Here is a 26973-nt window from a genome sequence, read left to right as displayed (position 1 = left end):
ATTAATCATGAGCGGGACACGGTGAACGTGAGTTGTACACATGCACTAGAGCAGGGCTGCCCCGTTCCTGTTCCTGCAGATCTGCTGTCCTGTAGGTTTTCGTTTCAACCCTAATCTCCCACACCTGATTTTGCTAACGAGCAGTTCAAGGAGATCTGTAGCTGTTGAATGAGGTGTGCTTGGTTGGGGTTGGAGTGATAACCAGGAGGACGGTAGATCTCCAGGAACAGGATTGGGCACCCCTGTGCCAGATGATGTGAAGAAACTGTGTTAGTTGGTTGCCGTTTCTCTGAAGGACGCTCTCTCTTTGGCTATTTTTTTTTTTTTTTTTTACAGCTCAGCCCTTGCTGACTTCACAGCTACAATCATTAAACCTTACGGATAAATGGCCAGTCCTTCTACAGGCTGCTAATGGTCTTTGACTCAAGCGCCTTTTACCTCACATTATAAGAACCTGCTGAGAAAGTAATTGGGCCTTTTTGGCAACTTGCAACCGAACTGAAGTGAAACTAAAGCGGGCTCTATAGCGCTGTTGATATCCCATGGTGCCGTGTGGTAATCTCTGGATAAGGAGGGGACATTTTGAATGTGTGCTACTCTGCATGCAAGTAAGTAATGCGTATGTTGGCTCTCTTCTGTCCATCCCAATAAAGAGTATATGTGTAAATTACCAGAGTATGACTAAATTGGTTCTCTCACAGCAGATACTAGCTCATCATAAAATATTTACAAGAAAGTTATGAAACCATAATTTAAGACATTGGAGCTTGGGAATTAAACTAGCTTTTTCTAGCTGCCTACGCTGTTACTGTCGGTGGCTGTAACACTGAGTGGTCTTGTTGTTCGATCCAAGCGACGCGGAAGCGTTGTAACGCCTGACCACGAGCACACATTCCTCCGGAGCAGCTCTCAGAGATTAGCGCCTGGCTGCAACCGCCGCGCTAGCCACTGTCTGCGGAGTGCACTGTGGTCACTCAGCCAATCACTGTCCGTTTTATTCCCAGTCATTTTCACGTTGCTTTACTTCAGACAGCCAATTACCATGAAATTTTACTGTAACACACCAGTCTCAAGTATGCAGGATGGTCAGTTGGTCTCTGCCACCCTCTTGCTTGTGATCAGTCGGGTCCAGCTGTCTTTTTACAGTAACTTCTTGGCTGTGTCGTTGCATGCATCACGGTGATGGCATGGAGAATAGAAACGGGGGCGTTTTGGGCAGCGTTGCTGTGTCTTCGGTTCCTGCTGCCAAAGAAGACAGATTTTGTTGAGAAATGTTTGGAGATCCACGTTTGCGGATCGTTAAACAATAGTCCTGTATTTGCATTCCTGTCAGGTTTAGCTTCACGAAAACATATGCAGACAGCATGTCATCTACTTGCTTATAGCTTCTTGTTACACTTGTTCTTGCAAGGTGAAGCTTACTTGTTAGCTCATGTGGAACTGTTAGCCTGGGTCAAATATACCCAGGGAAATATTGAGATTTGGAAGCAATAAAGATAATTTTATGAAAAAATACTCTATCGTATCTTTATCAAAATTCCAAACAATCTAAGCATATGACTAATGGTTGCCATTTAACTCTGTGTGCTCACATTTAACAATGGAAGTATCATTAATTTTTTGTGATAAAGATGTGATTTATATTAATTCGCTGTAATGAAAGCATGGTGGGCATAAATCATGTTTATCTGTGAAAAATCAAAATGCAACAAGGTCGTCATGCAGTATACTATTGACCTTTAGTGTTTTGAACTGACATTTCGAGATAATTTTTCGTCTTTATCTCATCGTATTCAAAGAAATCGTAAAGGCAAAAAGACAAATACGGACGACGGACAACAAACAGAAACGCGGCACAAGAACCGGTGATGAAGTGCATCTCCCCTAAAGAGTCCTTCCCCTTTTACTCAAAGTTTAAAACCGGGTCCGTTTGACCCGAACCGAACGCCGGGGCTAATGGCTCCGCTCTTATTTACCCTCGTCATGCGGTGCCTCCCCAGACGTTCGACCCGCCGAGCAGATTTCTTAATAGCTGTCAGAGCCGGAGTCGAACGAGGGCTCGAGGTGGTGCCACCTTCCCAGCTTTTAATCCGTTCAGCCGCTCAAGAAAGAAACGAGCCTGTTGTGCTTTGTGCCATGAATTAGCCGACTGAAATAATTGGATGGAGTTGTGTGTTTTTGACCTCGGCCAGTGAGCCGCGGTTCACTTCGGGATTAAAACAGCATTAAAACTTTTTTTTCTCTGAGAAAAGAACCTCCTGTTCTGCTATTTGGTGGGTGATTGGCGAGGTTTCTCCCCTGCAGATTAAAAGCCCTTTGCTGTGCGGCTCTACTGTATCCGTACGGGGCTGAAATGGAGTGCGGTGCTTTACGGGACTTTGGGTGAATTCTGTGTGTGGGATGGGACACCGGCGGTTTTGGAGAATTAGCAGGCAGCCGCCTTTACAGGAGCAATGGCTCTGTGGACTAAGGTGCGGAGGAAATCCGGAATATTCCACCATGCCTTTAAAGCTACAGTGGAATATGTGGAATACATTTGCGGTATTGTGGGAGAATGGATACTCATCAGCTATGAATATGGGGCTTGTGGAGCCCGTTGAAATCTCCAGCTCACGGTTCATACAAACGGACCTCCAGTGTCACAGATCTGGGACGACTGGACAGACGGATGGACAGACAGGCCTACTTAGTGGGAAAACTTTGGTCTAATAAACACTAGTACAATTAGCTGTAGGTGACTTTTTTCACCAGTACCCTAAAACATCTTTTGGTTCGTAACCCGCTAGTAAGATACCTATTAAAAATTCCCCTGTTGAATTCTGCGGGAGGGCTTTCACATTTTTTTTCCAGCATCTGAAGAGTTAAGTGCGTATGTGACCCGGGTGAGGCAGCAGCGCACCATGCTGCCGTCCCCACTCTGGCTGGAGAGCGCTGGCGTGACCACGCGCTGAACGTGCAGCCGTCAGACGGCTTTCAGGACCAGTCCCTCTGCACCTGAGCCGAGCGTAGAGAGGCCGCGTCATCACAACAGCTGGAGCCCCAGATGTGCACTACCACTCGCCCTTCTCACACCTGCAGATACAGATGTTCTGTTTTGTGGAGGGGGCGGGTTGGGGTGGGGTGGGGTGGGGGGGTTGAGCGCCTCCCTGCTTTTCGAGGCCTGCCAGCCTTGCGCTGGGGAAAATTATTTGGTTCCTGCCACGAGAGCAACCCATTTCGCAGAATGGGTCTCTGCAAAAATATGATAACTGTGTTAGTGCCGATGAGACAGTCTTACTCTTGGGTACTGAATTTCTTTTTTTTTTTTTATATAGAAGCGGTGATTCAAAGGGTAGGGAAAGGCTTAGTCCCAGTGTACACTCTGTTGATATTAGCAGGGTGCAAAACAAACGGAGGATAAAAATCTCGTGTAAATACTAAGACCGCATGTACATTCCGACCGAAAACGCCGAGCTTAAGACACAGGTTTCCATCAGCTCGAGGAGTGACTTTGCAAATGCCAGCGCGTTTAAAATAGCCACACCTTCACATAAAAGATGTAATGTCTTTTTTTTTGTTTTTTTTTTACTGGAGTGACGTGCGAAGCGGGCGAAGACCGGTCTCGTAATGAGTGAGTCTGTAACGTCTGGGCCCTGGGTTCACACCTCATTAACAAAGAGCAATTTGCCCGAATTAGTCCTGCGTCCGTCCCGGTCTGTAAATGGGGACATTGCTTCCGTCGAATGATCTTGTTAAGGGCGCCCGCGGAAACAAGAGAGAGAGAATTACCCGGCGTGACTCGAGCGGTCTTACTTTGCGATGAAAAATAGATTTTTTTTTACTGGCTTATTTACGGCTGTTTTTTCGGCATCCATCTTGTCTCAGAAGACGCGCCGTGCCTCCGAGGAGAAGGCCGCTGGAGCGTTGGTGGCGTGCGCCGCTCCTGGTGATGCCCTCTGCGTTCACTGACAGCCAATCATTCCGGGGCTCAGCGGCGTGGCGGTATTCCCGCGTTCTGAGGCCACACAGCCACCCCGCCATTTCATCCACTCATCGTCTCAAATGGTAAAGCGAATGTACCATTTGGCCCGAGGAAATTTGTAATTATAAAAAATAAAAGGTCATGGAGTGTTATGAGATACGTGCGTTCGTGTGGCGGTAAGGGTTTTTGGTGGTGCTAGGGTGTGCGTGTGAGAGGGAGACGGTAGTAAGGTGACCGCGTCTTGTGTCCCACAGGACGTCCATCGACCTTCAGTACTGACCTTGGCCACGCCCCCATTCATGAATATTCACGACGTGCATCAGATTGGAATGTTCCGGGTTCAGCAGTGGAGAGAATAAGCTTTCGGTGCGGAATATTCAGAGCTGATGGGGTCTGTGGATTCTGTGGACACCTGTGTAGACACCTGTTTCCAAGGGGACTGCTGTCACAGATGGGTGGGACGGGTAGTGGGGGGGGGGGGATTTGGGCTCGTGCCATCAACAGTCAGATGTTCACACCGACTCTTTGTTTCACAAGGTCGTCACGAAGCAGTGGAGGCAGGCGGGGGCGAGTGTGGGGCGGGGTGGATGCGGGGGGGTGTGGGGGGGTGGATGCCGGTGGTGGGGGGGGTGGGGGGGGAGTGTGGGTGGACAAGTCCCGGGCGTTCCTCGGGGGGGGAAGCCGGCATACAGGGCAGCCGAGATACAACAGTAATTAAAAAATCAAAAAATTGATGCGATAAATTGATAAATACAGGCTTTCTCTTAAGCTTGACTTGTGAATCTGACTCCCACACAGAAGTGGTGGGTAATTAAAACTGCCATCTCCAGACACCTCTCAGAACCTACATCGCTTTAAGTCATTTCTTACACTTACAGCCTGTCTCCTCAGGGCAGCTCTCAGCTTAATTTAAGAACGGGGTTCAAGTTTATTGCAGAAATAGTGCCGCCATGTTAGGAGAGAGAGAGAACCTGCTGTTTCCACATACATGGCTTCACCCTAACGGTCTGTGCAGAAGGCCCTAGAAATGACTCAGGCAGGCAGCCGATCCATCTTTTCATATCACACGACGTGTGACATATTCAATCACGCACATTGCACACGCATAACTAACTCTGCTGCTTTGTTTTATTTCATTTTTTAAAAAGAACTGACAGTCTGCTCTCCTCTCATATTTTAAAAAAATGTTATTCTGGCAGGGGGGAAGCAGAGAGGGTGACAGACAGAGATGGATCACAGAGCGCAAAGTGCAACGGTGGGGGATCGAACCACCAACCATATGGGGGGGGGGATTCAGTATACAGCTGAGTTGTATAGCGACACCCACAATCGCCTCTGCCGTTTTACTTCCCTTTAAAACGCTGCGCTGCAGAGGCCAGCCGTGAGACGCGCGTACATCACCCGCGGCAACAGGAAATGAGCCGCCGGCCCGGGGAAGTCATTTTAACGTCGTTCGATATGAAATTAATATCGGTTATGACCGCGATAAGGGCGCAGCCGTCGAAGCGTTCGCCCGGGACCGGGGACGGCCTCGGACGCTCTCTCCCACGGGCCTGCGGGTCGTCGGGTCTGCCGGAGAGCAAACGTTTCCCCCCCCCCGAGGGACCGGAGTTTCGCGTTCGCGGTGAGTCAGCCATTTTGCTCTTTCGCTGCTCCGCCGCCGGTACACGAGAAGGACTATCATCCGAAACGCTCATCTTAATTACACTCGCCCCCCCCTCCCACACCCTCCCCCCCCCACCCCCCAGCGGAGTTCCCCCTCATCGCGGAAGATAAACGGCGCTATCTCCTATTAAGTCTTATTAAAAATTTTAATTGCCATAATTACCAGTTTATGGCGCTGTGACTCAAACAAAAAATATATCAGGCGTGCGCGCGGAACATTTCAAGTAACGAGACCGGCTGTTTTTTTATTTTTTTATTTAAATTTTTGAATAGCAGAGAGAAGTTGTTTTATCTTCCTGGCTGTGTCTGCGCCAGCAGGTCGTTGACACTTCCTGTTTTAATGGAGGCGGTGGTAATAGGCCACCCGGGAGCGTGAGGGACAGAGGTCACGCCTCCATCGCGTCCCGGGCCGTCGATTCCCTATCACGGGGAGGTTAATGGAAAGGAGGAGGTTAATATTCGGCCGGGTTTTATTTGGGAAACGCATCGACTGGGGGGGGGGGGGTGATTGATGCGCCCGTCAGCTGCCGGCAGGTGCGAGTCGTTAGGGCGCATTACGGAATGCGTGCGCTGAGCGGGACGGGCGCAGCGCTGGTAGTCGCCCCCCACCCCCCCTGAAGGCAGATTTTGAGGAATGTCCCGGCCGTCATTGAGCGGGGGTGGTTAATGTGTCCCAGCGGGCCTCCCCCCTCTTGCCCTTTTTTCCTGGGACTCGTGCCCCCCCCCCGGGTCACGCTCCGCAGGCGGCGTCCGTCGAAATACATCCGCGGCCCGAGCCTTCGGCAGATCGATGCTCCTCACCTAATGGGCCGCGCCGGCGATTTATTCACACCCCGGTGGAGCGGCGAGCCGAGGAGAGGCGCAAATTGGCGGTTGGGGAAAAGGGTAAAAGAGGAAACCGCTTAATGACAAGATGGAGATCCATCCTGCGCAGAGGAAATAAAGGTTAACGGTAACAACTGTCTCTTCATGCGAATGGCTCCATGTTATGGCTGTGCGTATTTGAATTCTGTTCATTTGATTTCTGGTTCTTGGCCAATCGGGATGGGCCTTCTTGGCGTGCTCCGTTGCCCGCCTGTGGATATCTTGCTCCTGCAGTCACAGCAGTGCTGTGGAATTCCACTTGATTAGAAGAAACATGGGCTGTGTTTCAAACTGTATACTTGTGTTCTGTGTTGAAAGAACACTTCCAGGAATACACTATCACTTCCTTTTCCTCTTAGATGCTCCATATAATCTAGAAAGCTTTAGCCCACATTGAGATAGTAAGTGAACCTATTGAAGCACCACCCAAGAGTTTTTCCAGCTTGAATTCTGATCTCCACTTGGAAAGTTGCCTACACGAGATCAGAATTCATCAGAAGCAATTGACCATTGCTGTATTAGCAGAGTACATCCCTGAAAGTTAAGTAAGACTCATCTCACATCAAAGTGTTGACCTGCTCAGGCTCATAGTACTTATCAGACTAACAAGTGACACTGGCAGAAGTCAGATGTCCCGCCAGGCCAGAACAGTTACAAATGAGCATGCGATCACTGTCCAGTCCTGGGTTCAGTCTGAAAAGAAACCAAATCACTATTCTTTTGTGCTCTTCTCTTGTCCATTGCGACCGCTGTCTTGTTTTGATATCAAATGATATCAAATTCTGTTCAGCGTCATAGAAAGCACACACGCATGGCTACAGGCTGGGATGGCAGTCAGAATCTCTCAGGCGTGTTCTACAGTGTCACCTACACCCCTCGACCGTAGCTGTGTGTACTGGCCTGTCACTTCACAGCCTGGTCAGGAGAAATGGCTTCTCCAGTGTGCTGGGCCCCCTGTACTGTTGATCAAGCGTATGATGGATGAGAACTCCATCACCCAGTCAGCCAGGCGGCAGAGCTGGCTATAGCATTGTGATTACTGACACACACACACACATACACACAGACACACACACTCATACTGACACACACACAGACACACGCCCAGCACACGCACTCACACACTCATACAGACACACACACACACACACACACACAGACACGCACACACACACACTCACTCACACACACACACGCACACACAAAAACACGCACACACACACACACACGCACACAAACACATACACACACACACACTAAGCTTGCACCTGGAAGAAGATGGATGTGTCTGCATGGAGTCACATGGCAAAGATGGAAAAACATGGAGCCGGAGGCGCTGAGGGAAATGAACAGGCTGCAGTAGTGACCGATTTGGCCAGTGAGCCTCCTTTGCCTTTAAATGGGACTGGTCACGGAGACCGCAGCGGTTAGGGCTAGTCTCTAAGAGGCGTGTGGACGTGTGGGCACCCGGAAGAATGCACAGGCGCTGCGGAGGGAAAAGAATGTTCCGGCACTCTTTCAACACTACCTGTGATTTTATAATATCCCCTTTTTTTTAAACTATCGCCGTTTCCACTGGCATCTGAGAGCACCAGGAATACCCCCCCCCCCTCCCCCATCTTGTGGCATAACCTTACCTTCCTCTGGACAGATTTGAGTCCGTAATTGGGTGCAGTTGAGCAGTAGCAGTCCAGAGGGAGGCAGGGTGCCATGTTCTTCACCTTCATCACGGGAAAATGTGCCATGAGACGAGTCATAAGTAGGCAGTAGCTCAGGGGTCAGTCTATCAGGTGTCAGTCTAGGGGGGTCCAGTCTTATCCCCAGAGGGCTGGTGTGGGTGCAGGTGCTTGTTTCAGCCCAGCATTAGGACACCTGATTCAACTGATGAGCTAATCATGGTCTTCAATCAGGACCTTGATAAGGAGAATCAGGTGTCATTAGTGCTCTGCAAGAACAAAAACCTGCACCCACACCGGCCTTTTTGGATAAGATGGGACACTCCTGATCTAGCGATCTGAAATACTTTCCTTCTTCAGAAGCTAGTAAAATTTTGAAAATCCTTGAGAAAGAAGAACCGTGAAGAAATTCTTTGGTCTGAATATTGATGGGGGATGGCGATGCTTTTATTGGCCAGGATCTGCTGGAGTCGTAATGGAGTCTACGGGGTTAACACACATTTGAACCGAAGCCCATATTGATAAAGTGCCTCAGACTAGGAGGTGCTGATCTAGGATCAGGCATCCCTGGTCGCTATCACAACCGTATCCACTGAGAGCTAGAAGGCCAAACTGAGCCTAGATCAGTGCTCCGACTCAGATTAAGGCTGCACCTTTAAATAAAAAGGAAAAGGAATGCCTAATATCACTGTTGACTGCAGGGGGTTTTGAATATTGCATGAGCCACTTTGGAAGTCATTAGTATTGTTTTTCGATTTGATTATTTATTTTTTTTGTTCATTAGTTGAGTTTGTAATTATTGGAACTCTACAGGTTATTTCCCACGACAGAGCTATCGAGCGACGGCAGGCTTTCCGTGCGCAGGGCAGCTCCGGCACGGTGTTGTAGGGTCGAAGGGTACAGAACGGCGAGGCGAAAAGCTCAGAGGTTCCGCGGAGATGGAGTGAAAGCGCGCTGTCCTCGTCTGCGGGATCGTGATGACATCGCTGTCCTCGAGGGGCCCGCTTCGCGGTGGAGTGGGACGGCTCCCGGGTATCAGACCCAAACTCCATTAGACCCTTCCTCCATCGCCACCTAACGTATCCTTGGAGACAGGATCCGTTTTTTTTTTTTTCTTTTTCTCTCCTACTCGCTCCCCAACATTTCATTCAGGCAATGGAAGTGACTGTCGGGTAAATGAAATCATGTGAGCGTTTGCCATTACCGTGTGCAGAAGCGCATGAAGGAACCAAACGTGATTCATTTTTTTTCTTTCTTATCACGTTTCCGTCGGATTTATGATTATCATTTTCCAGGACATCAGGAACCCTGAATGCCAGGATACCTGTGTATATGAATATTCATGTTCGTTTTTATTTCATCATTAGTAAATTATCACAAAATGCTTATTGCTAAATAAAATAATTAGCTTGGATATCTATTCTTTCTAAAACTACTGGAATCCGTTTTAAGATTGAGTGGAGATCACTGCTTCTGCCACAGTTGCAAAAATACATACAAATATGGTAAACTGCAAAAGTTTACTTTTGAGTGATAGTTATTCTTTGTCTCCCATTAATATTCATTTTTGTATAATTGCACCTTCAGCTGCTCCACTGTGATCAGGCATTTTGAAAAGCGAAGTTTGGAAACAGATAAGAATATTTGCTGGGAGATTAGTATCATACTCCTGTGTGGCATTCAGAACTGAAAATAATGAGAAAATGAGGATTGCAGATCAAATCGAGAATTGAAAAACCATTGCCGTGATGCCACTTACATTCGGAGTCTTCTGTGCAGTTAGCGTTTGTTCAAATTGTTTCACTCCTTGCTGTGCCGTGTACGTACTTTAAATAGAGAATGTACCCATTTAATTGTACCTCATTCTGAGATGTTCTGAGGCTGTAAAACGGGTGATACATGTATCCATGCGTCCACACACACACACACACACACACACACACACACGCATGCGCGCACACACACGCACGCGCACGCACACACACACGCACGCGCACGCACACACACACACACACACACACGCACGCACACACGCACACACGCACACACGCTGAAGCCGACGGCGTGGGTCTGTGGTTCGGGGCGGCGGGTTGGCTGAGGTCACTGACACCGCAGACCCAGAAAGAGGCGGCAGCGATAGTCTCCGTCGCCATGGTGATCTGAGAACGCATCGCACCCACGGGGGGGGGAGGGGGGGGGCGAGCGGGATAAATATAACTGCTGCATTGTGCTGTCCCGCGCCCCGCCTCGCCCCCCCATCAGCCCCGGTAATTTACACTGACGGAGGCTCCGGCGCTCCGCTTAGCGGCATCGCGGGCTTCACCCCGTGATTTTCTCTCCTACGCTTTCGATTTTTTAAAAAGTCTGCATCCTTCCGTAACCCGATATAAACAAACCGCCATCGTGTCGAATGGCGGGTGCTGTGGCTGAACTCCCGGGCAGTTATTTCTGTCCGTGTGGGGGAGGGGCAATGCCGTCCCTCCTGTGGGTTTGATTTGAGATTTGGAAATGGAGGGTGGGGTGGGGGAGGGAGGGAGGGGTGAGGCTGAGCAAAACTGCGGATGGCAATAGCAGGTCTTTTTTTCCAGGCGAAACGGTCCACCGTCTGCCCAGCCTAATGAAATGTTCCCTGTGCTGTAGCACAGCTGTGTCCCTCTGCGCTGCACAGGCTGAATGACTGACTCCGGCCTCCACGCCCCCGCCCCTGAGCAGCCACACGCTCTCCCTCTCTCTCTCTCTCTGTCTGTCTCTCTCTCTCTCCCCTCTCTCTCTGTCTGTCTCTCTCTCTCTCTCCCCTCTCTCTCTGTCTCTCTCTCTCTCTTTCTCCCCTTCTCTCTCTCTCTCTCTCTGTCTGTCTCTCTGTCTCTTTCTCTCCTTCTCTCTCTCTCTCTCTTTCTCCCCCTCTCTCCCTCTCTCTCTCTCTCTCACTCCCCCCTTCTCTCTCTCGGGCGTCTGGGCATCCAGGCTTCCCTCCGCACCGTCGCTGCGATGCCGCACCAGTGTAACTGCATGTGTCATCTTATTGCTCAGGCTAATCTGCGGCGCGGTCGACAGATGGTCGCTTTATCAGGCAGGGGAGTGAAGTCTTAACCAGCGCGTCCCAGACGGGCACGTCCAGACCTGGTTTGATTTTTGGTTTTTTTTTTTGAAGAGGGGGGCAGGGTGCCAAGCTTCATGCTCTGCCTTCTCAAGTGTGTATAACCTGTTCGTGAGCAGGTGCAAATGTGAAGGAACGGGGCACCACCCTTACCCAACCCCTGGTTGCACTGTTGCTGGCAATGCACGGTCTGTTTATGGGTGCCTGTTTTAGACTGGTAGCGTGCAGCGAGCATGCATGCCGGAGGAAGCAGGTTTAAGCTTGCAGCTAGCATGCATGCAGTAGGAAGCAGGTTTAGACTGGCAGTCTGCAGCAAGCATGCATGCAGGAAGAGGTAGGTTTAGACTGGCACTATGCAGCAAGCATGCAGGCAGTAGGAAGCAGGTTTAGACATGCTGCATGCAGCAAGCATGCATGCAGGAGGAGCAGTTTTAGACTGGCAGCGTGCAGCAAGCATGCATGCAGGAGGAAGCAGGTTTAGACTGGCAGCATGCAGCAAGCATGCATGCCGGAGGAAGCACCCAGATAAGTAAGGGGAAGGCCATTTAAATAAACCGACCTGTTATGCGAATGGACTGTGATAAGTGAACATCAGGACTCTCCCGCAGCTGATTCAGGTGGAGCCGGGCTTGACGCTCGTGGCCTGCCTGATCTTACGCGATGCGCGATTCGTGTCGGAACATTTCTGCTCCCCTGGGGGGGTGATAACGTGGAAGTCACCGAGGGCCTGAGATTACTGCGCCCTCTGGATAGCCTGTGCACTGATAAGAGTGGGGATGTCAGCGCGCGACGGCGCGTTTCCTCATGCTTCATAAGGATTTATAAAAGAGCAAAGCGCCACCACTACCTCCAAAAAAACAAGAAAGGCAGACTGCAAGATAAATCATTACTCAGTCATGCTTCAGAAAGTCCTGTAAAAAAACATTACCCGCATGCATTTTTAATAGCTTATTCACAAGATTAAAACTCTACCTGCCTGGGGTGATGGGTGACATTGTTCCTCCAAAAACTTTGTGACCTGGCTGAACATAGTTTTAAAAAATATTTTAGCGTTTGTTAACGCGCGTAAACGTAGCCTGGCCTTGGTGTTCCGACGACGGGCTGTTTTTTACTGCTCATCGGGGTGTGCTTAGGGACCCAGGCCACAGAAAGCCGTCCGTCGGTAAACTGCAGAAAGGTCAGTTCAGGCAGCAGGACAGGCCCTGATAACACGACGTCCATCTTACCCTCACACATAAATGTCTTCAGCTCCACCAGGGGCCCCCGGCGAGACCAATGACTCACGAGGGAGCCTGTTAATCAAGAGTGGAGGGCCTTTCGCTGAATGGAGAATGTGTCTCCTGGGGGTTGTTGCACTGCTCAAAAATACATAGATGTTTTTTTTTTATAGTATCGTGCTCCACTGGGAGTGTAGAGGGGGTGGGGCTGTGAGAGATGATGTCAGAGGCTCTGGCATGGGACGTGCTGTTTGACAGGCGTTAGGAAAACCCAGGCCCCGCGGGGAGGGGAGGTGGAACTTTGTCAGTGAGAGAGACGCATCTCAGTGCTCTGCTGCGGTGTAAATTTTAAAACATTTTTATAAAATATTTCTGAAACAGTCAAATAGTTCCTTAAGCTCCACTTATGAATAACCTTTTTTAGCCTTATTGTGCAGGCGAAGTCTTACTTTCTCCATGTGAAAAATGGAAACGCGAGAGAGTGGTGAGAATTTAATTACAGAGGATATGGACGAAAGCAAAAAAAAACAAAATGGCGCACAGTTTTATAAACCGATGTACAGTAGCGATTTAGACACTCTGAGTTAGAGCCTCATTTGCAAGGCGCTGGACTCCAGGGTCTCTCCAGAGCAGAGAGAACGGCACACAGCTACTGTACGTGGAAAAAACGGAAGGAGGCTGAAATCTCCATTTCTCTGCGGGTGATCGGTGCACGTCGGGGAAGAAAAAGGCGGGAAAACGCGAGAGAACCGGTTGAGCTTTATTCGGCCGCCCCTGGAAGCGCCGCGGGACGCCGGGAAGGGGGGCTGCTGGGAGTTATTTTAAACGCAACCGTGCAGAGGTACAGTATTTTCACAATCCCCCCCCTCCTCCTCCACCGGAAGAAAGCCGCTTTCTCCTCTGTTAGCCCGTACTGCTGTGCATTACATAATCTGTTTGCTTGCTTGATGCCCTGTATCAAATATCAAGGCCAGCTCGTATTACTTTCAACAAGTCAATAGCTCCACCGTTCAACTGATTCCTAATAACCATTACAGCCATTTGTGGGTTGGGGAAAAAAATGTATATTGGCTAACTGTTATTGACTCAACTGAGGCTGAGTACCCTGCTTTAAAACAAAAATATATACCCGGGCTCTTCAGAAAGACTACCCAAAGCAGACACCGGAGGACTCATAGAAAGTAACTCATGTTTATTTAAATAAGGCTGATGTTTTGACTCAAAAGAGCGACTCTGAAGAAGACGCTAACGTCAGTCTTATTTGAAAAAATGTGCTTTACTTCCTTTGAGTGCTCCAGTGCCTGCATTCGGTTGTCTCTGAAGAGCCTGGTTATGTATTTTTGTTGCATTCACTGTCCCAAGAGCCCCTTCTCTCTTTCATAATCTTCGACCCCTTGCGCGTGGAAGAGGGTCTCTATACCCTGCTTTACAATCTCGCAACACCTTCAGTTCTGGTGTCGAGCCGTCGAGCCCCACCGTACTGCACTGCCTCACCCTGCGGATGGGAAAGCAGACCAGGCCATGCGGCTCTTGGGTTTCCATAGTGAAGCGCTGTTCTTGTGGCGATAGCTAACGGCAGACCTGGGGAACTCTCGGTGGATCTGCAGGCACGACCGAGCCACAGATTCTTTACACACACACCAGATAGTCAACTCCTGCCTTCCTCTGTTTCTTGACTACAGGAGGGTCTAGTTGGTAGCAGCCGTTGCTCGAGGCCAATAGCACCGCTGGTTTTCATTCCTCAACGTCTAATCAGGATTGATTTACAGCTTAATTAGTTCACTAAAGCCTTAGTTAATTAATCGATCAATTAACTATCAGTAGAAAAGAAAAATGCAGCTGTGATACTGGCCTCCAGGGCCACATTTGGAATCCTTGGCCTGCTGTACCGGATTTCTGACGCCATTGTGTTGCGCTTGGTCATGAATGAATTTCACGCCTCGTTGAGCAGAGATTTTGACCTCAATGCTATCCGAATTTTACCTGAACTTTCTTTTTAATAGAGCCGGCAGTCTTGAGTCTAAAGAGTCGGTGACCCCCAAACCATCTGGCCCCATCCTGACTCCCTGCCTTGAACATAGGCACGTTATCAGGTGCACTGAAAAAAAAAAAAAAAAAAGTCAATCACAACAAGTATTTTAGTCTTATAATTTGACTTTGAATCTTATTTCTATTACTTTTTTGCTAAAGAAGGCAAAAAGGTTACCAATAAGGTGAGGCAGTTTTATTCATTTCCTTATTTGCCGATGGGGGAAGACAGTTTCACTTGTCAAGCTAAAATCAACTTGTAAAAAGTTAATAATTTCTACTTGAGAGAAAAAGATTTAGGTTTTACGTCTCGTTACAAGACTGAAACGCTTGTTAAGACAGACTCGTCACACGGGCTTATTCTCCTTCCTGTCAGCCCCCACGGCCCTCTTCCTGTGCCTCGCCAAATTTGATTTCACACAGCGGGGAACGGTTTCGGAATCAAAGGAGACGTGCGAGGTGCCAGCCCGAGCTCAGAGGGTGATTTCATTTCAACCCGCCTGTGTTCCCCCCACCCATGTCCTTGTAAGCCGTTGCGTAGGCAGTGGCCTTTTTAAACGCTAAGCTCTGTGGCAGCTCCTCGCTGTAGCTGAATGAGAGGGGAACGGCGGCTCTGGAGCCGGGGGGCTCTGATTCGGACGTAGATCAGCGGCAGGATAGCGGCCTACCGCCCGGGTCCTGAAGGACACGCTCCACCGGCCCACGTTAATACCAACTCAATTCCCTCACTGTTTATCGTTGGATTTTTTTCCCCCCTTTGGTTTTTAAATCTCATTTCTGTGGTAATATTTGCTGGTCCCTTGTGTTCGGAGGCTGGGAGCGTAACGGGGGATGCAGAACCGCATGTGGTTGCCCTGAACACACACACACTCTCTCTCTCTCACACACACACACACATACACGCACACGCACGCACGCACTCACACACTCACACACACACTCACTCACACACACAGATAAACTTACACACGCACACACACACACGTACACGTACACGCACACGCGCACACACACAGCACAAACTGCATCTGAATTATTAAAACGGAGTAGAGAGCTGTTGACTGTAGCCGGGAGTGCACTGGGCCCGTTTCACTGGGGGGGGGGGGGGCAGGTGAGGTGAAGCATCCCACGTCCCTGGAGCTTCGACGTTTCTGCCCGAGCTCCAGCTTTTAATTTTCTTTTGCTGCGGGGCAGGGGTTTAAGCGTGCGGGGGGGGGGGGAGCCCGGTTCGGTAGCCTGGTTACTCGGAGTCCGCGTCCGAACGCTAATGGCAAAGCGGCGCGTGCCGCCGCACTGCTGCATTGTGGGTCGCCGGCCCTGACACGCGGCGTATTCATGCCTTCGCCTCCCCGCTGCTCATTCATCCTTTTGTGAGCGCTCCGCCGCTAAACGCGCTCTCCAAAAACATGGAACAGGCACCTGCTGTGACCCGTGTGTTTTCACTTTGTGTCCTCGAAGTGCGAAAAAAAACAGCCTATAAATAACTCGTAAACTAAAAATAAATAAATAAATAAAATACGGGCCTGCAGAAAGGAATAGTAACACCGCTCGAGAATTTGTGTGAGTACCGGAGTGCCGGAACGTTCTGTTCCGTCGCTGCATTCTGTTGCACCGTAGGCTCCCACAGTCCGCGTGTTTGCTCGCGTTTGAATGGATTTTTGTTACGGCCTCTTCAGCATCCTTAATGAGTATTAATATTAAATTGCTCGCAATTATACCGTGTTAAATTGTCGCAGCTGCTGCTCTTGTTATATTATAGCATATATATATATATATATATATATATATATATATGATAAAAGGCAGCGCGGAGCTTACAATTTCATTTGCGCGGTAATTGTAAACAGGCAGCTCTCGCTTACACGGTAAATTACAGGCCTGCTCGCCCCAGCCTGCAGGACGTGCAGCCGCCTGGTCCGCCGCGTCGCGCGAAACATTGATTATAATGAGATAATGTGACTAATAGGTAGCGTAGCGAAGGCATAACGCATGGAATGAACCGAGCAGCCCAAATAAATTAGCCCCCCTCCTCTCCCCTCCGCCCTCCTCTCCCCTCCGCCCTCCTCTACCCATTATGTTGTAATCGCATGAGTAACAATTTTTGCGTTGTCCAAAAGAACAGGAAGAGGGCTTCGGCGCTTCTAGAAAGGGTAAAGCCGAAAAAAAAGTATTGTGAAGGTGCTCTTTGGAAATAATGGGGGGGGGGGAAACCGATAACATAATGAGTACAGCAAGTCATAGTTACGCCCTGACGAAGGCCGTGTGTAGTTTGAGTGTTTCTGTATGCCCGGCCCTTCATTAAAGGCTTTTTATTCTAAGAAGAGTGCCTCGGACTCTTGCTGCACTCGTTATTTTAGTGTTGTGTTGCAGCCGTAGTGCAACTAGACCAAACGCCAGCGCCGCACCCCTCTGTACATTCGTCTGTGTGGCCGACAATCCACGCCAGACGGAGAACGGCGGCCATTTTCTGTTTCCAATCACGTCCGCGTCCCGCGAGACGTTTAAAATAGCCCGAGCGCGTCCGCACGTGGCAGAGGAGCGGGCCTCAGTCCAGCGTTCCCGTTTTTTTTACCGAATTTGCGAGCTACGTTGTTCCTGTGCTGTGTTCAGCCCGGTCTTACGGGAGAGGGTAATGACACGTCTCCCGCTCGATTTCGAGGAAACGCGTGTCCGGGGGGGGGGGGTCGTAAGTCACCCGCCTGTCTGTCCGTGCGAGGGGGGGGCGGTGGGGGGGGGGGTTTGCCGCCGAAGATTGAGCGGGGTCTCAAACGAATGCGCTGAACACACCCCGGAGCCTCCCTTAGCTCACCTCTTTTTTTTCGACGAGACGCGAAGGCGGGAGTCGTCTTCGCTCCACAGGTTCTTCCCCCCCTAGCGCGAATCAAAGCGGGACGATCGCGCTGTGAACTGGTAAATGGTAAATGGACTGCATTTATATAGCGCTTTTATCCCAAGCGCTTTACAATTGATGCCTCTCATTCACCAGAGCAGTTAGGGGTTAGAGGTTAGGTGTCTTGCTCAGGGACACTTCGACACGCCCAGGGCGGGGTTTGAACCGGCAACCCTCCGACTGCAAGACAATCGGTCTTACCTCCTGAGCTATGTCGCCGCTGTCCGCTCCTCCTTTTAAACCGGGGGGTGACATAGCTCAGGAGGTAAGACCGATTGTCTGGCAGTCGGAGGGTTGCCGGTTCCCTGAGCGAGACACCTAACCCCTAATTGCTCCCAACGAGCTGATTGGTACCTTGCATGGCAGCCTTTCACCGTCGGTGTGTGAGTGTGAATGGGTGAATGAGAGGCATCGATTGTAAAGCGCTTTGGATAAAAGCGCTATATAAATGCAGTCCATTTACCATTATACCGTTTACACCGGCGAGCCGAACCCAGCCGCCGTCCGCCGTGGCTCTCGAAAGCCGCGAACAGGGACCCGAGCGAGCGCACACACGCACGCGGGCAGATCCGCGGATCGACGGGCCTCCGCCCGCCGTCGCTCGTCACAGACGCCGCCTCGTGTTTCCGCAAGCCGGCTGCGACAGGAAAAGAGGGCCTCGTCTGAAACTAATTAGCCCTCCCTCCCGTCGTCCCGCCTTTAATTACCCGGCTTCGGGGGGGAAAAATCCATACCTCGTTACCGCTTCGCCTCCGTCACGTCTGCAGCCGTCACCGCTCTCACGAAAACGCGCGGCTTTTCCGTTAAACGAGGGGGGGGGGGGAATGTGGGAAACCGTGTCCGGATCGATGTTCTGAGGTCTCAAACCCCCGTGCGTGTTTGTCTGAGTAATACTGAATGCTGTACTTACACTGAAGACAATTATCTGGCTTGTCTGGCGGAGGCTACGGTCCGACCTTTCACCCTTTCGCTCTTCGAGGGGCGGACTCCCTGGCTGTCTTGACAGAGCTGGCAAAACCAACCCCGTGTGGGTGCAGGAGTACATCTCCCAAATGGCCCCAGCCAATCAGACCCACAGTTCATTTGTAAACACCACAATGCACAAAGCAGGACATCCTCATTTGTTCCCTCTGTAGTCCAAAGAGTTGTAGTTGCTCAGCCAGTTAAAGTACTGGACTTCAGTTTATTTTAGTGACGTGCTCCATCGTCTTGGTGCCAAATCTTTGCCTTGCTGGATTGGCCGTGACATTACCCAATGAGGGTCTGTTTTTGGCAAATCTGTCCCCATCTCTTAGTCCACTGGCTTGCTGCACACTTCACTGTTTTGCAATGACAGAGGACAGTCATGTATTGGGTCAAATTTTCTTGGAAAGTCTTTGGTGCAGTTGTGAATGCGTGGATTATTGTGTGTTTGTGTGCATCCATGCGTGTTTCCTTTTGCTTGCTTGCATGTGTGGGTGTTGATTGCAGTTTCATTGTATCCCTCATCCAGATCTACCAAATAGCTTTGGGTATCCCTAGCAACACGTATTTTTAGAAGTAAAATAACATTCTAAAACCGGTAGCGATACCCAATTAACATGAAAGGCCGAGGCGGCAATCTGCGACGAAGGAAAGCAAGGTGAAAAGTAGAGCTGGGTGAATTAGTGGCACGCTGTAAATGCAATCATGGAAATGAGGATTTTGAAAATGAGGATCGTACTGTTTGAAGAGCAAATTGTGGGGGAGAAAACGGATGAATTAGAAACCGATGACCAAATTAAGTAGTGAATAAACTCTGCCATCACGCAGTTTATTTGGAGCACACCCAGGAGACACCTGAATTACTGCACCCGTGGGGTTACGCTTATCCAGAGTGGCTACGTTCACAGAAATAAATGTGATTGATAAATCTGCATGCCGTCATACATTTGAAAAGATTCATAGGTGTAATGGACAGCTCTACATGGGTCTTTGATTTGTGTGTGTGGTACACAGATTGTTATTGCTGCTTGACAAAACGAAATGACAAATAATATACAGTTGAACCTAAAAGAACAACGGTAGCAGCATTCCTGATACTTGTGAACAGTGATTTTATTCCTTATCTTGGTCCTTTATTGGTCCTACCTTGACATATGTTGATGTTGCTGTTTCTTTTGCTCCTGTTCTTGCTCCTGGTATTGGTGTTGGTGTTGCTGTTGTTGTTGTTGTCGTTGTTTGAAGTTCCACTGCAGGCTCCCATAGGAATAGAGACAGATAGGAGCTGATTACTTGCTCTCTCCTGACCCCTGGCTTTAGTCAGTCCCCTGACACCAGTTTCCATCTCTTTGTGATTTGTGCGAGTTGCCTGAGGTTAGGAAACTGTTGCTCGCATTTACAGTACAAGCATCTTTTCCCCCCCCTGCCCCATCTACTGTGTTTGCTCTAATATCCAATCCGCTAGACGCAACGAGCATGTGACAGCACGCAGCGTCCAACCAAACGGAGCCAGAGCCCTGTGTGTGCGGTTCACCCGCTTCCAAGCGAAGAAGCCTGTTTGTGTGATGTGTTAATTAATCTGAGTTTGTTTTGTTGTTTGTCTGACACTGCCGTCTTCTGACGGGGGCAGGCTAACCTGACGTGAGGGAGGGCGCGCAGGCTACCTGTTAGCGCGCGAGCTCGGCGCTCGCGGCATCACCTGCCATCGCCGCGGTAACCTGAACGCGCTGTGCCGCCATGGCGACAAACAGCCAGAGAGAGGGAGAATGAGGGAGAGAGAGAGAGAGGGAGGGAGAGAGGGAGAGAGAAAGAGACATGAAGAGAGAGAGAGGGGGAGGGAGGAAGAGAGACAGAAAGAGAGACAGAGAGAGAGAGAGAGTAAGAGAGAGAGGTGACAGCAGTGTGAGGTGTGGGCATCTCTGACTGAGATATCAGCCAGATGGCTGCTCGGTCCCCGATGCTCGCTGCTCAATATGGATCTGCATATGCAGGATTTGCTGTGCATATTTCGAGCGGTGCAGGGGCTGAATGGAGGGCCGGGGACAGATCTGCGCGCGGCGGTGGCAGTGTGCGGGTGCTCAGGGCGGCGGTGTTTGCTTTGTTAAGACGCAGCATTATCCGCTTCGGCTGACGGCTCTCTTCCCTGCCCCGGCTCAGCCTCTGAAATCGGAACGGCTGCGGTACCGGCGCGATGACAAGGAGCCTGTCTGTGTTTACTGTCTGTGTGTGTGTGTGTGTGTGTGTGTGTGTGTGCGTGCGTGTGTGCGTGCGTGTGTGCGTGCGTGAGTGCGTGTGCGCGCGCGTGCGTGCGTGTGTGTGTGCGTGCGAGTTTGTGTGCACGTGCACGTGTCTGTCTGTTTGGTTTTTCTTTTCTTAAGAAAAAGGCACGTATATTTGAATGTATGTTTATCAAGTGTGAGTGCACATACGTGTGTGTGTGTGCACATCTGTGCTTATGCATGCATGCATGTTTCTATGTGCACACGTGTGCCTAAGAAACGCGAGCAGAGACACATGTGCACAAATGTGTGGTTTTTTTTTGCTTCATGCACATTTGAATGCTCATGCCTGTGCATGCACACATGCGTGCATTAATGCGTGTGCGTTTGTGAGGTGATGTAGAGAGCAGAGCCCTGCGTTCCCGCGCAGCCAGACGCAGCTGCTGCTCTTACCGCTCAGCAAGGCCCGACTCTTGCGCAGCCAGACGCAGCTGCTGCTCTTACCGCTCAGCAAGGCCCGACACACTCACTCCCTCACTCACTCACACACATACACACACACACACTCATTCGCTCACGCACTCAAACACACACACACATGTACACACACTCACTCAGTTACTCATTCACTCACTCACTCACTCTCATTCACTCACTCATACACACACACGCGCACACACACACACACACACACACACACACACTCTGTAGGTTGTAATGCACCCTGCTCACCACACGGTCTTGCTGATTTTCATATACAGATGCTAAAGGGCTCTTTTGCCAATTGGCTAATCTCTGTGGTAACAATAAATGCATTAGCTCGAACACATTCATTTACGTTCTCGCAGTTTTCCTTCTCCGCCATCAGGTTTAAGAGGAACTTGTGCAGAAAGCATGGATTTATATTCCTCCATTAGCGTTTACTCACAGTGCTCATTATTTTGTGCGCCGAGTCTGTACAGCCAAACAGATACATTTGCATAAATCATTATTTGCCTGATTAATAGCTTGAATGAAATGCTGGCTTTGTACAAACAGCACAATGTGGTGCGGGTGATACTGTGTGTTTGGATTTTCGTATTGGATATTGTGTGTCCCCACAGTGTGTGGATATTTGGATATCTCCACAGTGCGTGGAACTCATCTCGCCTTGATTGCCTTTCTTAGACACGTCCACTCCCACATTCCCCCCCCCCCCACCCAACACCCCCGACACCCCCCACGGCCACCATCGCCAACGCTACTATCAACCTTAACATGACAAAGCACGATGGTCCTGACAAGTAGAGCACCGGTGTCCTTTCACCTTTATGAAAACCTCTCGCAGCTTTGGATTACACAGGAGGGATAGAGAAGTTTCTGATGTGCAGGGTGACTGTTTGGCTGATATCCTCTGGAGCTTTCAGCCGTGGGAAGGGATTGCACCCACGGTGAGGCGTTTGGCTCCCCCCCCCCCTTCTTGGTGTCACTTTGGGAAGAGCTGAAGAGAGACGGAGGATGGGGGAGGAGCACTAGACACCAGTGATGGCAGACCGGTTGGTTTCATGAACATCACAGCTACAGGATGAAGCGTAACATCTGCCATAGCACACCTGCGCCCATTTAACCGCTATTGCCCTTTTTGTCAACGTTTGTTTAACTCGATATTCTTTACTCGTCACTTGTACATTGATGCTGCAGGTATTCGTTTTGAGTGATGTTTCCCTTTGTTCTTTCTGTCCACGCTTAGAAAAAAAAAAAGGACCTATTTACAGACTAAATGAGTTTCCCCCCTGGGGGATATCGAAGTTGAATTGAATTCTGGGTGGAGCCAGAATGAGCTGTCAATGGCCGAAATGTCTGAACCAATCAAAACGTTTTGTTCTCTCGAGGCAAACCGCAACAATTGGTTAAAATCAGCACGGCTCTGAAAGAAAATGGAAGCTCTGCCTGAGGCCTCTCTCACATCCATTAATGGATCAAATGACACGAGGGTGTAAAGGTTTATCGACTCCATATCTCAACTGGAAGAATCACTTGTGAGGGAAATCACTTGTGTTTGGTAATGGAGGCTGGCGCTGACACGTGATTGGCAGATACTTGTTTCTCACCCGCGGCTGTGTCCTGGCACGTTGACAGTCTCCCGCTGTGTTCAGGAGCACAGCGGTCTGGCCCGAGAGTTAACCCCCCCCTGACTCAACACTGGGTTCACGAGAGTCGAAATCTTAGAGGTGAATCAATATAGAAACGCCCTACATGTGACCTTTAACCTGTGCGCAATGGCAGAGCTGTGAGCCCCGCCCCCCCCTCCTTCCCCCCGCCCCCCACCTTCGGCAGTGACTGTAATGGATGGATTGGGAGGGGTGTTGGGATGGTGGGGGGGTGGCTGTGCCTCAGCCCAGTCCTGTGTGGCACGTGCATGGTTAACTTGCGTCAAACGATATTGCCGTCTGTGGGATGGATACCACACTTGGGTGATTTGCCCTGAGGGGCCATATTTCCTGCGTGTGTGTGTGTGTGTTTGTGTGTGTGTGTGTGTGTTTGTGCGCTCGTGTTTGTTTTTTTTGTGTGTTCATGCACAAAAGAGCCGAATTAGTTATTCTTGCGGTCTTTCCCTTTCGGAGCTATAGCATCTGGTTCCACAGGGCGCTTCGCAGGGTTCAGCGATCGGGCATGAGATGCAAGTGTAGCGCATCGCATTCGAATACAAACTCCTACTTAATGCGATTCAGCAACTTTGCTCTCCATTAACGGTGTCTAGTGCTGTAGTGCTCAGGGGGGCGGCAGGGGTGCACGGGAGGAAGGAGGTCCATGTGCAATATTAAACCAAAGAGCAGGTCCAGTCGGAGAGGTCACAGCTGTGCTTGCATTCTAATGTTCGTTTGTGCGTCAGCTGAATTTATAATGGTCTGTCTAATGGAGAAGTTAAAAATAAGCTGCGCCCACCATTACGACTCTCTAACCCTCTGTGTTTCCCCCCCTAACAGAAACGAAGGCGGACCTGGAACAGCTGATGACAGACATCAAGAAACTGGCCAATAAAGTCCGCTCCAAGTTAAAGAGTAAGCCATCCCTTCTTCACAAGTGCTAACGTTAATGTGCTGTGTTTGACCCAAAGGGAAGCCGGTGTGGTTTCCGTCCTAATGAATCCAGTTGGTGACTCCGTTTTCTTTTGCGAATAGACTCTGAAATGAACAAGTTTGTACCCTTGGTATTCTTGTCTAATAGAGTTCCCTTAAAATGAGCTGCATCCATGGGGGGGGCGAGAGACAGAGAGAGAGAGTCAGCAATTGAGATGGGGGGGGGGGGGGGGGGGGTCTGTCTAATAGTAAGATGACAGGCAACAGACTGCATAATTTATCTTTGGAATTTTTCACACTATGTCAGCTGGAAAAGTCATCACTGTGACAGGAACAGGGCTCAGTGTAATTCAGATGTTTAAAACATTGGGGCACTGCTCCTGTCTCTAATACAGATGTTGTGTGTGTGTGTGTGTGTGTGTGTGTGTTTTATATTATGTATGAGGCAAAATTCGCAAAGTCGTTTGTTTCATGACTTGTTTAAAATGTATTGAATTACGCTGTGATCCTCGTACATCACTGGGTTTATGATGTGATCCGCTGCCTCTTTCAGTTGCTGTGTGATTGCTGGGGTTTCAGTCTTCAGTCTCCTTTCGAGCAACTGAAAAGAACGCTCATTGCAGTTTAAATCTGGTGGCTGGTTGGGACACATCAAGCACTTTCACCATTTCTTCCTCATGGGTTTCTTGGCTATGTTTGCTGTATGTTTTGGGTCATTGTCTCCTTCCATGACAAACTTCTGTCCAATGAGTTTGGTGGAATTTCTCTGAATATTGGTGGAAAATGTATTACTGTATGCTGTCTGTACCACGAGCTGTCATCCTTTTGCTACCACAATCCCCAGACCGTTTAACCAGTTCCTGATGCAGCCGTACAGGCCAAAGCCATCACACTGCCTCCTCCCCATGCCTGACAGATGAAGTAATATCCCAAGGGGTCCAGAGCAGTCCCTCTCTTTCTCCACACGTCCACCTGCCCATCACTCTGACTTATTTATTTTTGTCTCGTCTGTCCATCAGACGTTTTTCCGTAAGCTCATCCGGGCTCGTCTCAGTCTTGCCTTTCTGTCCTGGGTGCTGATGAGAGCTTTACATCTGGAGGCGTAGCCTCTGTAATTCTCCTCTCTTCAGTCTCCTGCACAGAGTGCCCTGCCTTACTTTCGCCCCCAATGTATGGAGGTCATTAGCAATTACCCCAGCTGTCAATTTAGGGCTCTTCTTCACAGCTCTTATAATCACCCTGTCATCAGGTTCTGAGATGTCTTTTGTTGGATGGCCCAATCGCTGGTGGTTCCTAAGTCCTCCAGTAGTTAAGTGTCTTCTTTAGGACATTTTATACTGTTGACTTTGGAACATTTTGCATTATCTAATTGGTTTTTTTTTCTCTCTTTCATCCTCACAATAGCTTTCTTGGTTCTCATACTCAGTTCGCTGGTCCTCATCTGCAGTTCTGTTGCTTTACTTATAAAGTAGATGCTACAAATGCTTCCAAAGGTTGTAACTCATTCCCTGACACACGCAGCTTTCCATTTATAAATAAAATAATATAGTAAGTCTGTGAAATTTGAAACAGCTGATGATCATTGTCCCAATACTTATGCTGACTTGGAATAGGGGGACATGACTATTTAAAAAAAAAAAAAAAAAACATAAAAAAGAAATAAATGCCATCATTGTGAATTTTGCCTCATTTGATTTGAACCAATTTGACACAACTTTCCCAATACTTTTTCCCAATGCCGCCAAATATACTTTTAGATATATGTATAGTTCAATGCAAAAGTATTGGGACAGTTATATAAAATCTGTTGTTTTTCCACTATGCTAATCAAATTTCTATTTCAAATCAAACAAAGACTATGAGGCAAAGTTTGGAACTGCCAGTGTGATGCAGAGAATGACTGTGCGGTCTCTACTGGGTAACATTCCACAGTTTTTATGTTTTAAAACATACTTTGCAGTCTAGTCTTGTCTCTGCTCACAGATTTGCTATGAACTGGGCTTTAGAATCAGTGACCTTTAAAGCAGCAAAAATCTAATGTCTGGTGAAGTATTGCTGTCTGGTAGATGGCATTGAGGCCCATTTTGTTTTGTTTTTTCACTCTGTCCCTGAGAACACTCAGTCTTTCTGCAGAGCTGCTCAGGAGGATGCTCTCCTAATGCCTGTAAAGCAGTAAAGCACTCTTGGGCCATTGTAACCAGTCACCTTGTGTCTGGCTAGTTTTGAGACAGGGATACTCGCACTTTAAGTGGTTGAAATACGAATGCTTAAAGATGAGATCAGCTTTTTTTTACCTTTTAGTTTCAAATATGGCTCTTCACACACACACACACACACACACACACACTCAGTATTTAAGTATTTTAACACACTGGATATTATGTATTTATGACTATACTGCTGAATATAGAGATGAAGAAGGGGGGACGAGAGAAAAATAATAAGAAAGTTTAGACAAATATTTTAGGATTTCTGTGGAATCATTCGTTCAAGTAGGTAGTCCTTCCAAACCAGCTTCTGTCTTAACAGGCAGCTAAAATCAAGAAATCACTAAGACTGCCAATTAATTAATCTGCAGTTAAGTTACATAGGATAGAATAGGACGGAAGGCTGGACTTTGAAATTGTACTCAGTATGGTACCTGGCTAACGATGGGAGGTGTCAGTGCAATGTTCCCTGTCTGTCACACACACATGACCCACCCCCCCCCCCCTTTCTCCAAAACTTTCCCTTCCCAGACAGAATCATTTCTGTGGAATTCCATAGAGGGCAGTGCCAGCTGTGGGCACCTTGTTGCCGTGGCACTCAACGTCATGCCCGATTGGCTGAGACAGCCTTCTTGGTAGAATTCCGGAATGAAAAGGGCCTCTTGGGACAATTAAGTGGCTGCCCCCCTTCTATTCTAATGCACCCGACTGATGAATTACTGCTGTCAGACCACTGAGTTTGGTTGGGGAGGAAGTGCGCTGTTAACAACAGTAGCTGACTTGGTTTTCTCACTCGTGTGTTTGGTATTGACGTCTTAGGAGTCTCACTCCATAGCTTTATATGAAGTTGCAATGAAACAGTACCTCCCCAATGTACTGACTTAACTGATTACATTTTTAAGAGGTGTAAATCGGGCTATAAATATGCAGTCTTGCCTCCTCAATGCTTTTAAACATCTAAGTACCCAACTTACAGATGTAATAGGAGTTACATTGTGTGTTATATAATCTATAATTGGGAGGCTAATGCTGTTTCTGTGTCTCTGTAGGTATCGAGCAGTCCATTGAGCACGAGGAAGGCTTGAATAGGCCTTCTGCAGACCTGAGGATACGCAAGACACAGGTGAGGA

At 49.0% G+C, this 26973-nt stretch overlaps 1 protein-coding gene across 4 annotated transcripts in view; it reads left to right on the top strand.

Annotated features, from left to right (window-relative positions):
• LOC135263901 (syntaxin-1A-like) overlaps window positions 1-26973 on the top strand; it is a 111475-nt gene that overhangs the window by 46147 nt on the left and 38355 nt on the right. For all 4 annotated transcript variants that reach the window (XM_064352361.1, XM_064352362.1, XM_064352364.1 and 1 more), the window contains 2 exons: window positions 23544-23618; window positions 26893-26966. In XM_064352361.1, coding sequence (XP_064208431.1) covers window positions 23544-23618; window positions 26893-26966 — 149 coding nt within the window. The remainder of the gene's footprint in view (window positions 1-23543; window positions 23619-26892; window positions 26967-26973) is intronic.

This window comes from Anguilla rostrata, chromosome 9, assembly GCF_018555375.3.
Source record: "Anguilla rostrata isolate EN2019 chromosome 9, ASM1855537v3, whole genome shotgun sequence".
Classification (NCBI taxonomy): domain Eukaryota; kingdom Metazoa; phylum Chordata; class Actinopteri; order Anguilliformes; family Anguillidae; genus Anguilla; species Anguilla rostrata.
This window is presented reverse-complemented; position numbering and strand designations above follow the sequence as displayed.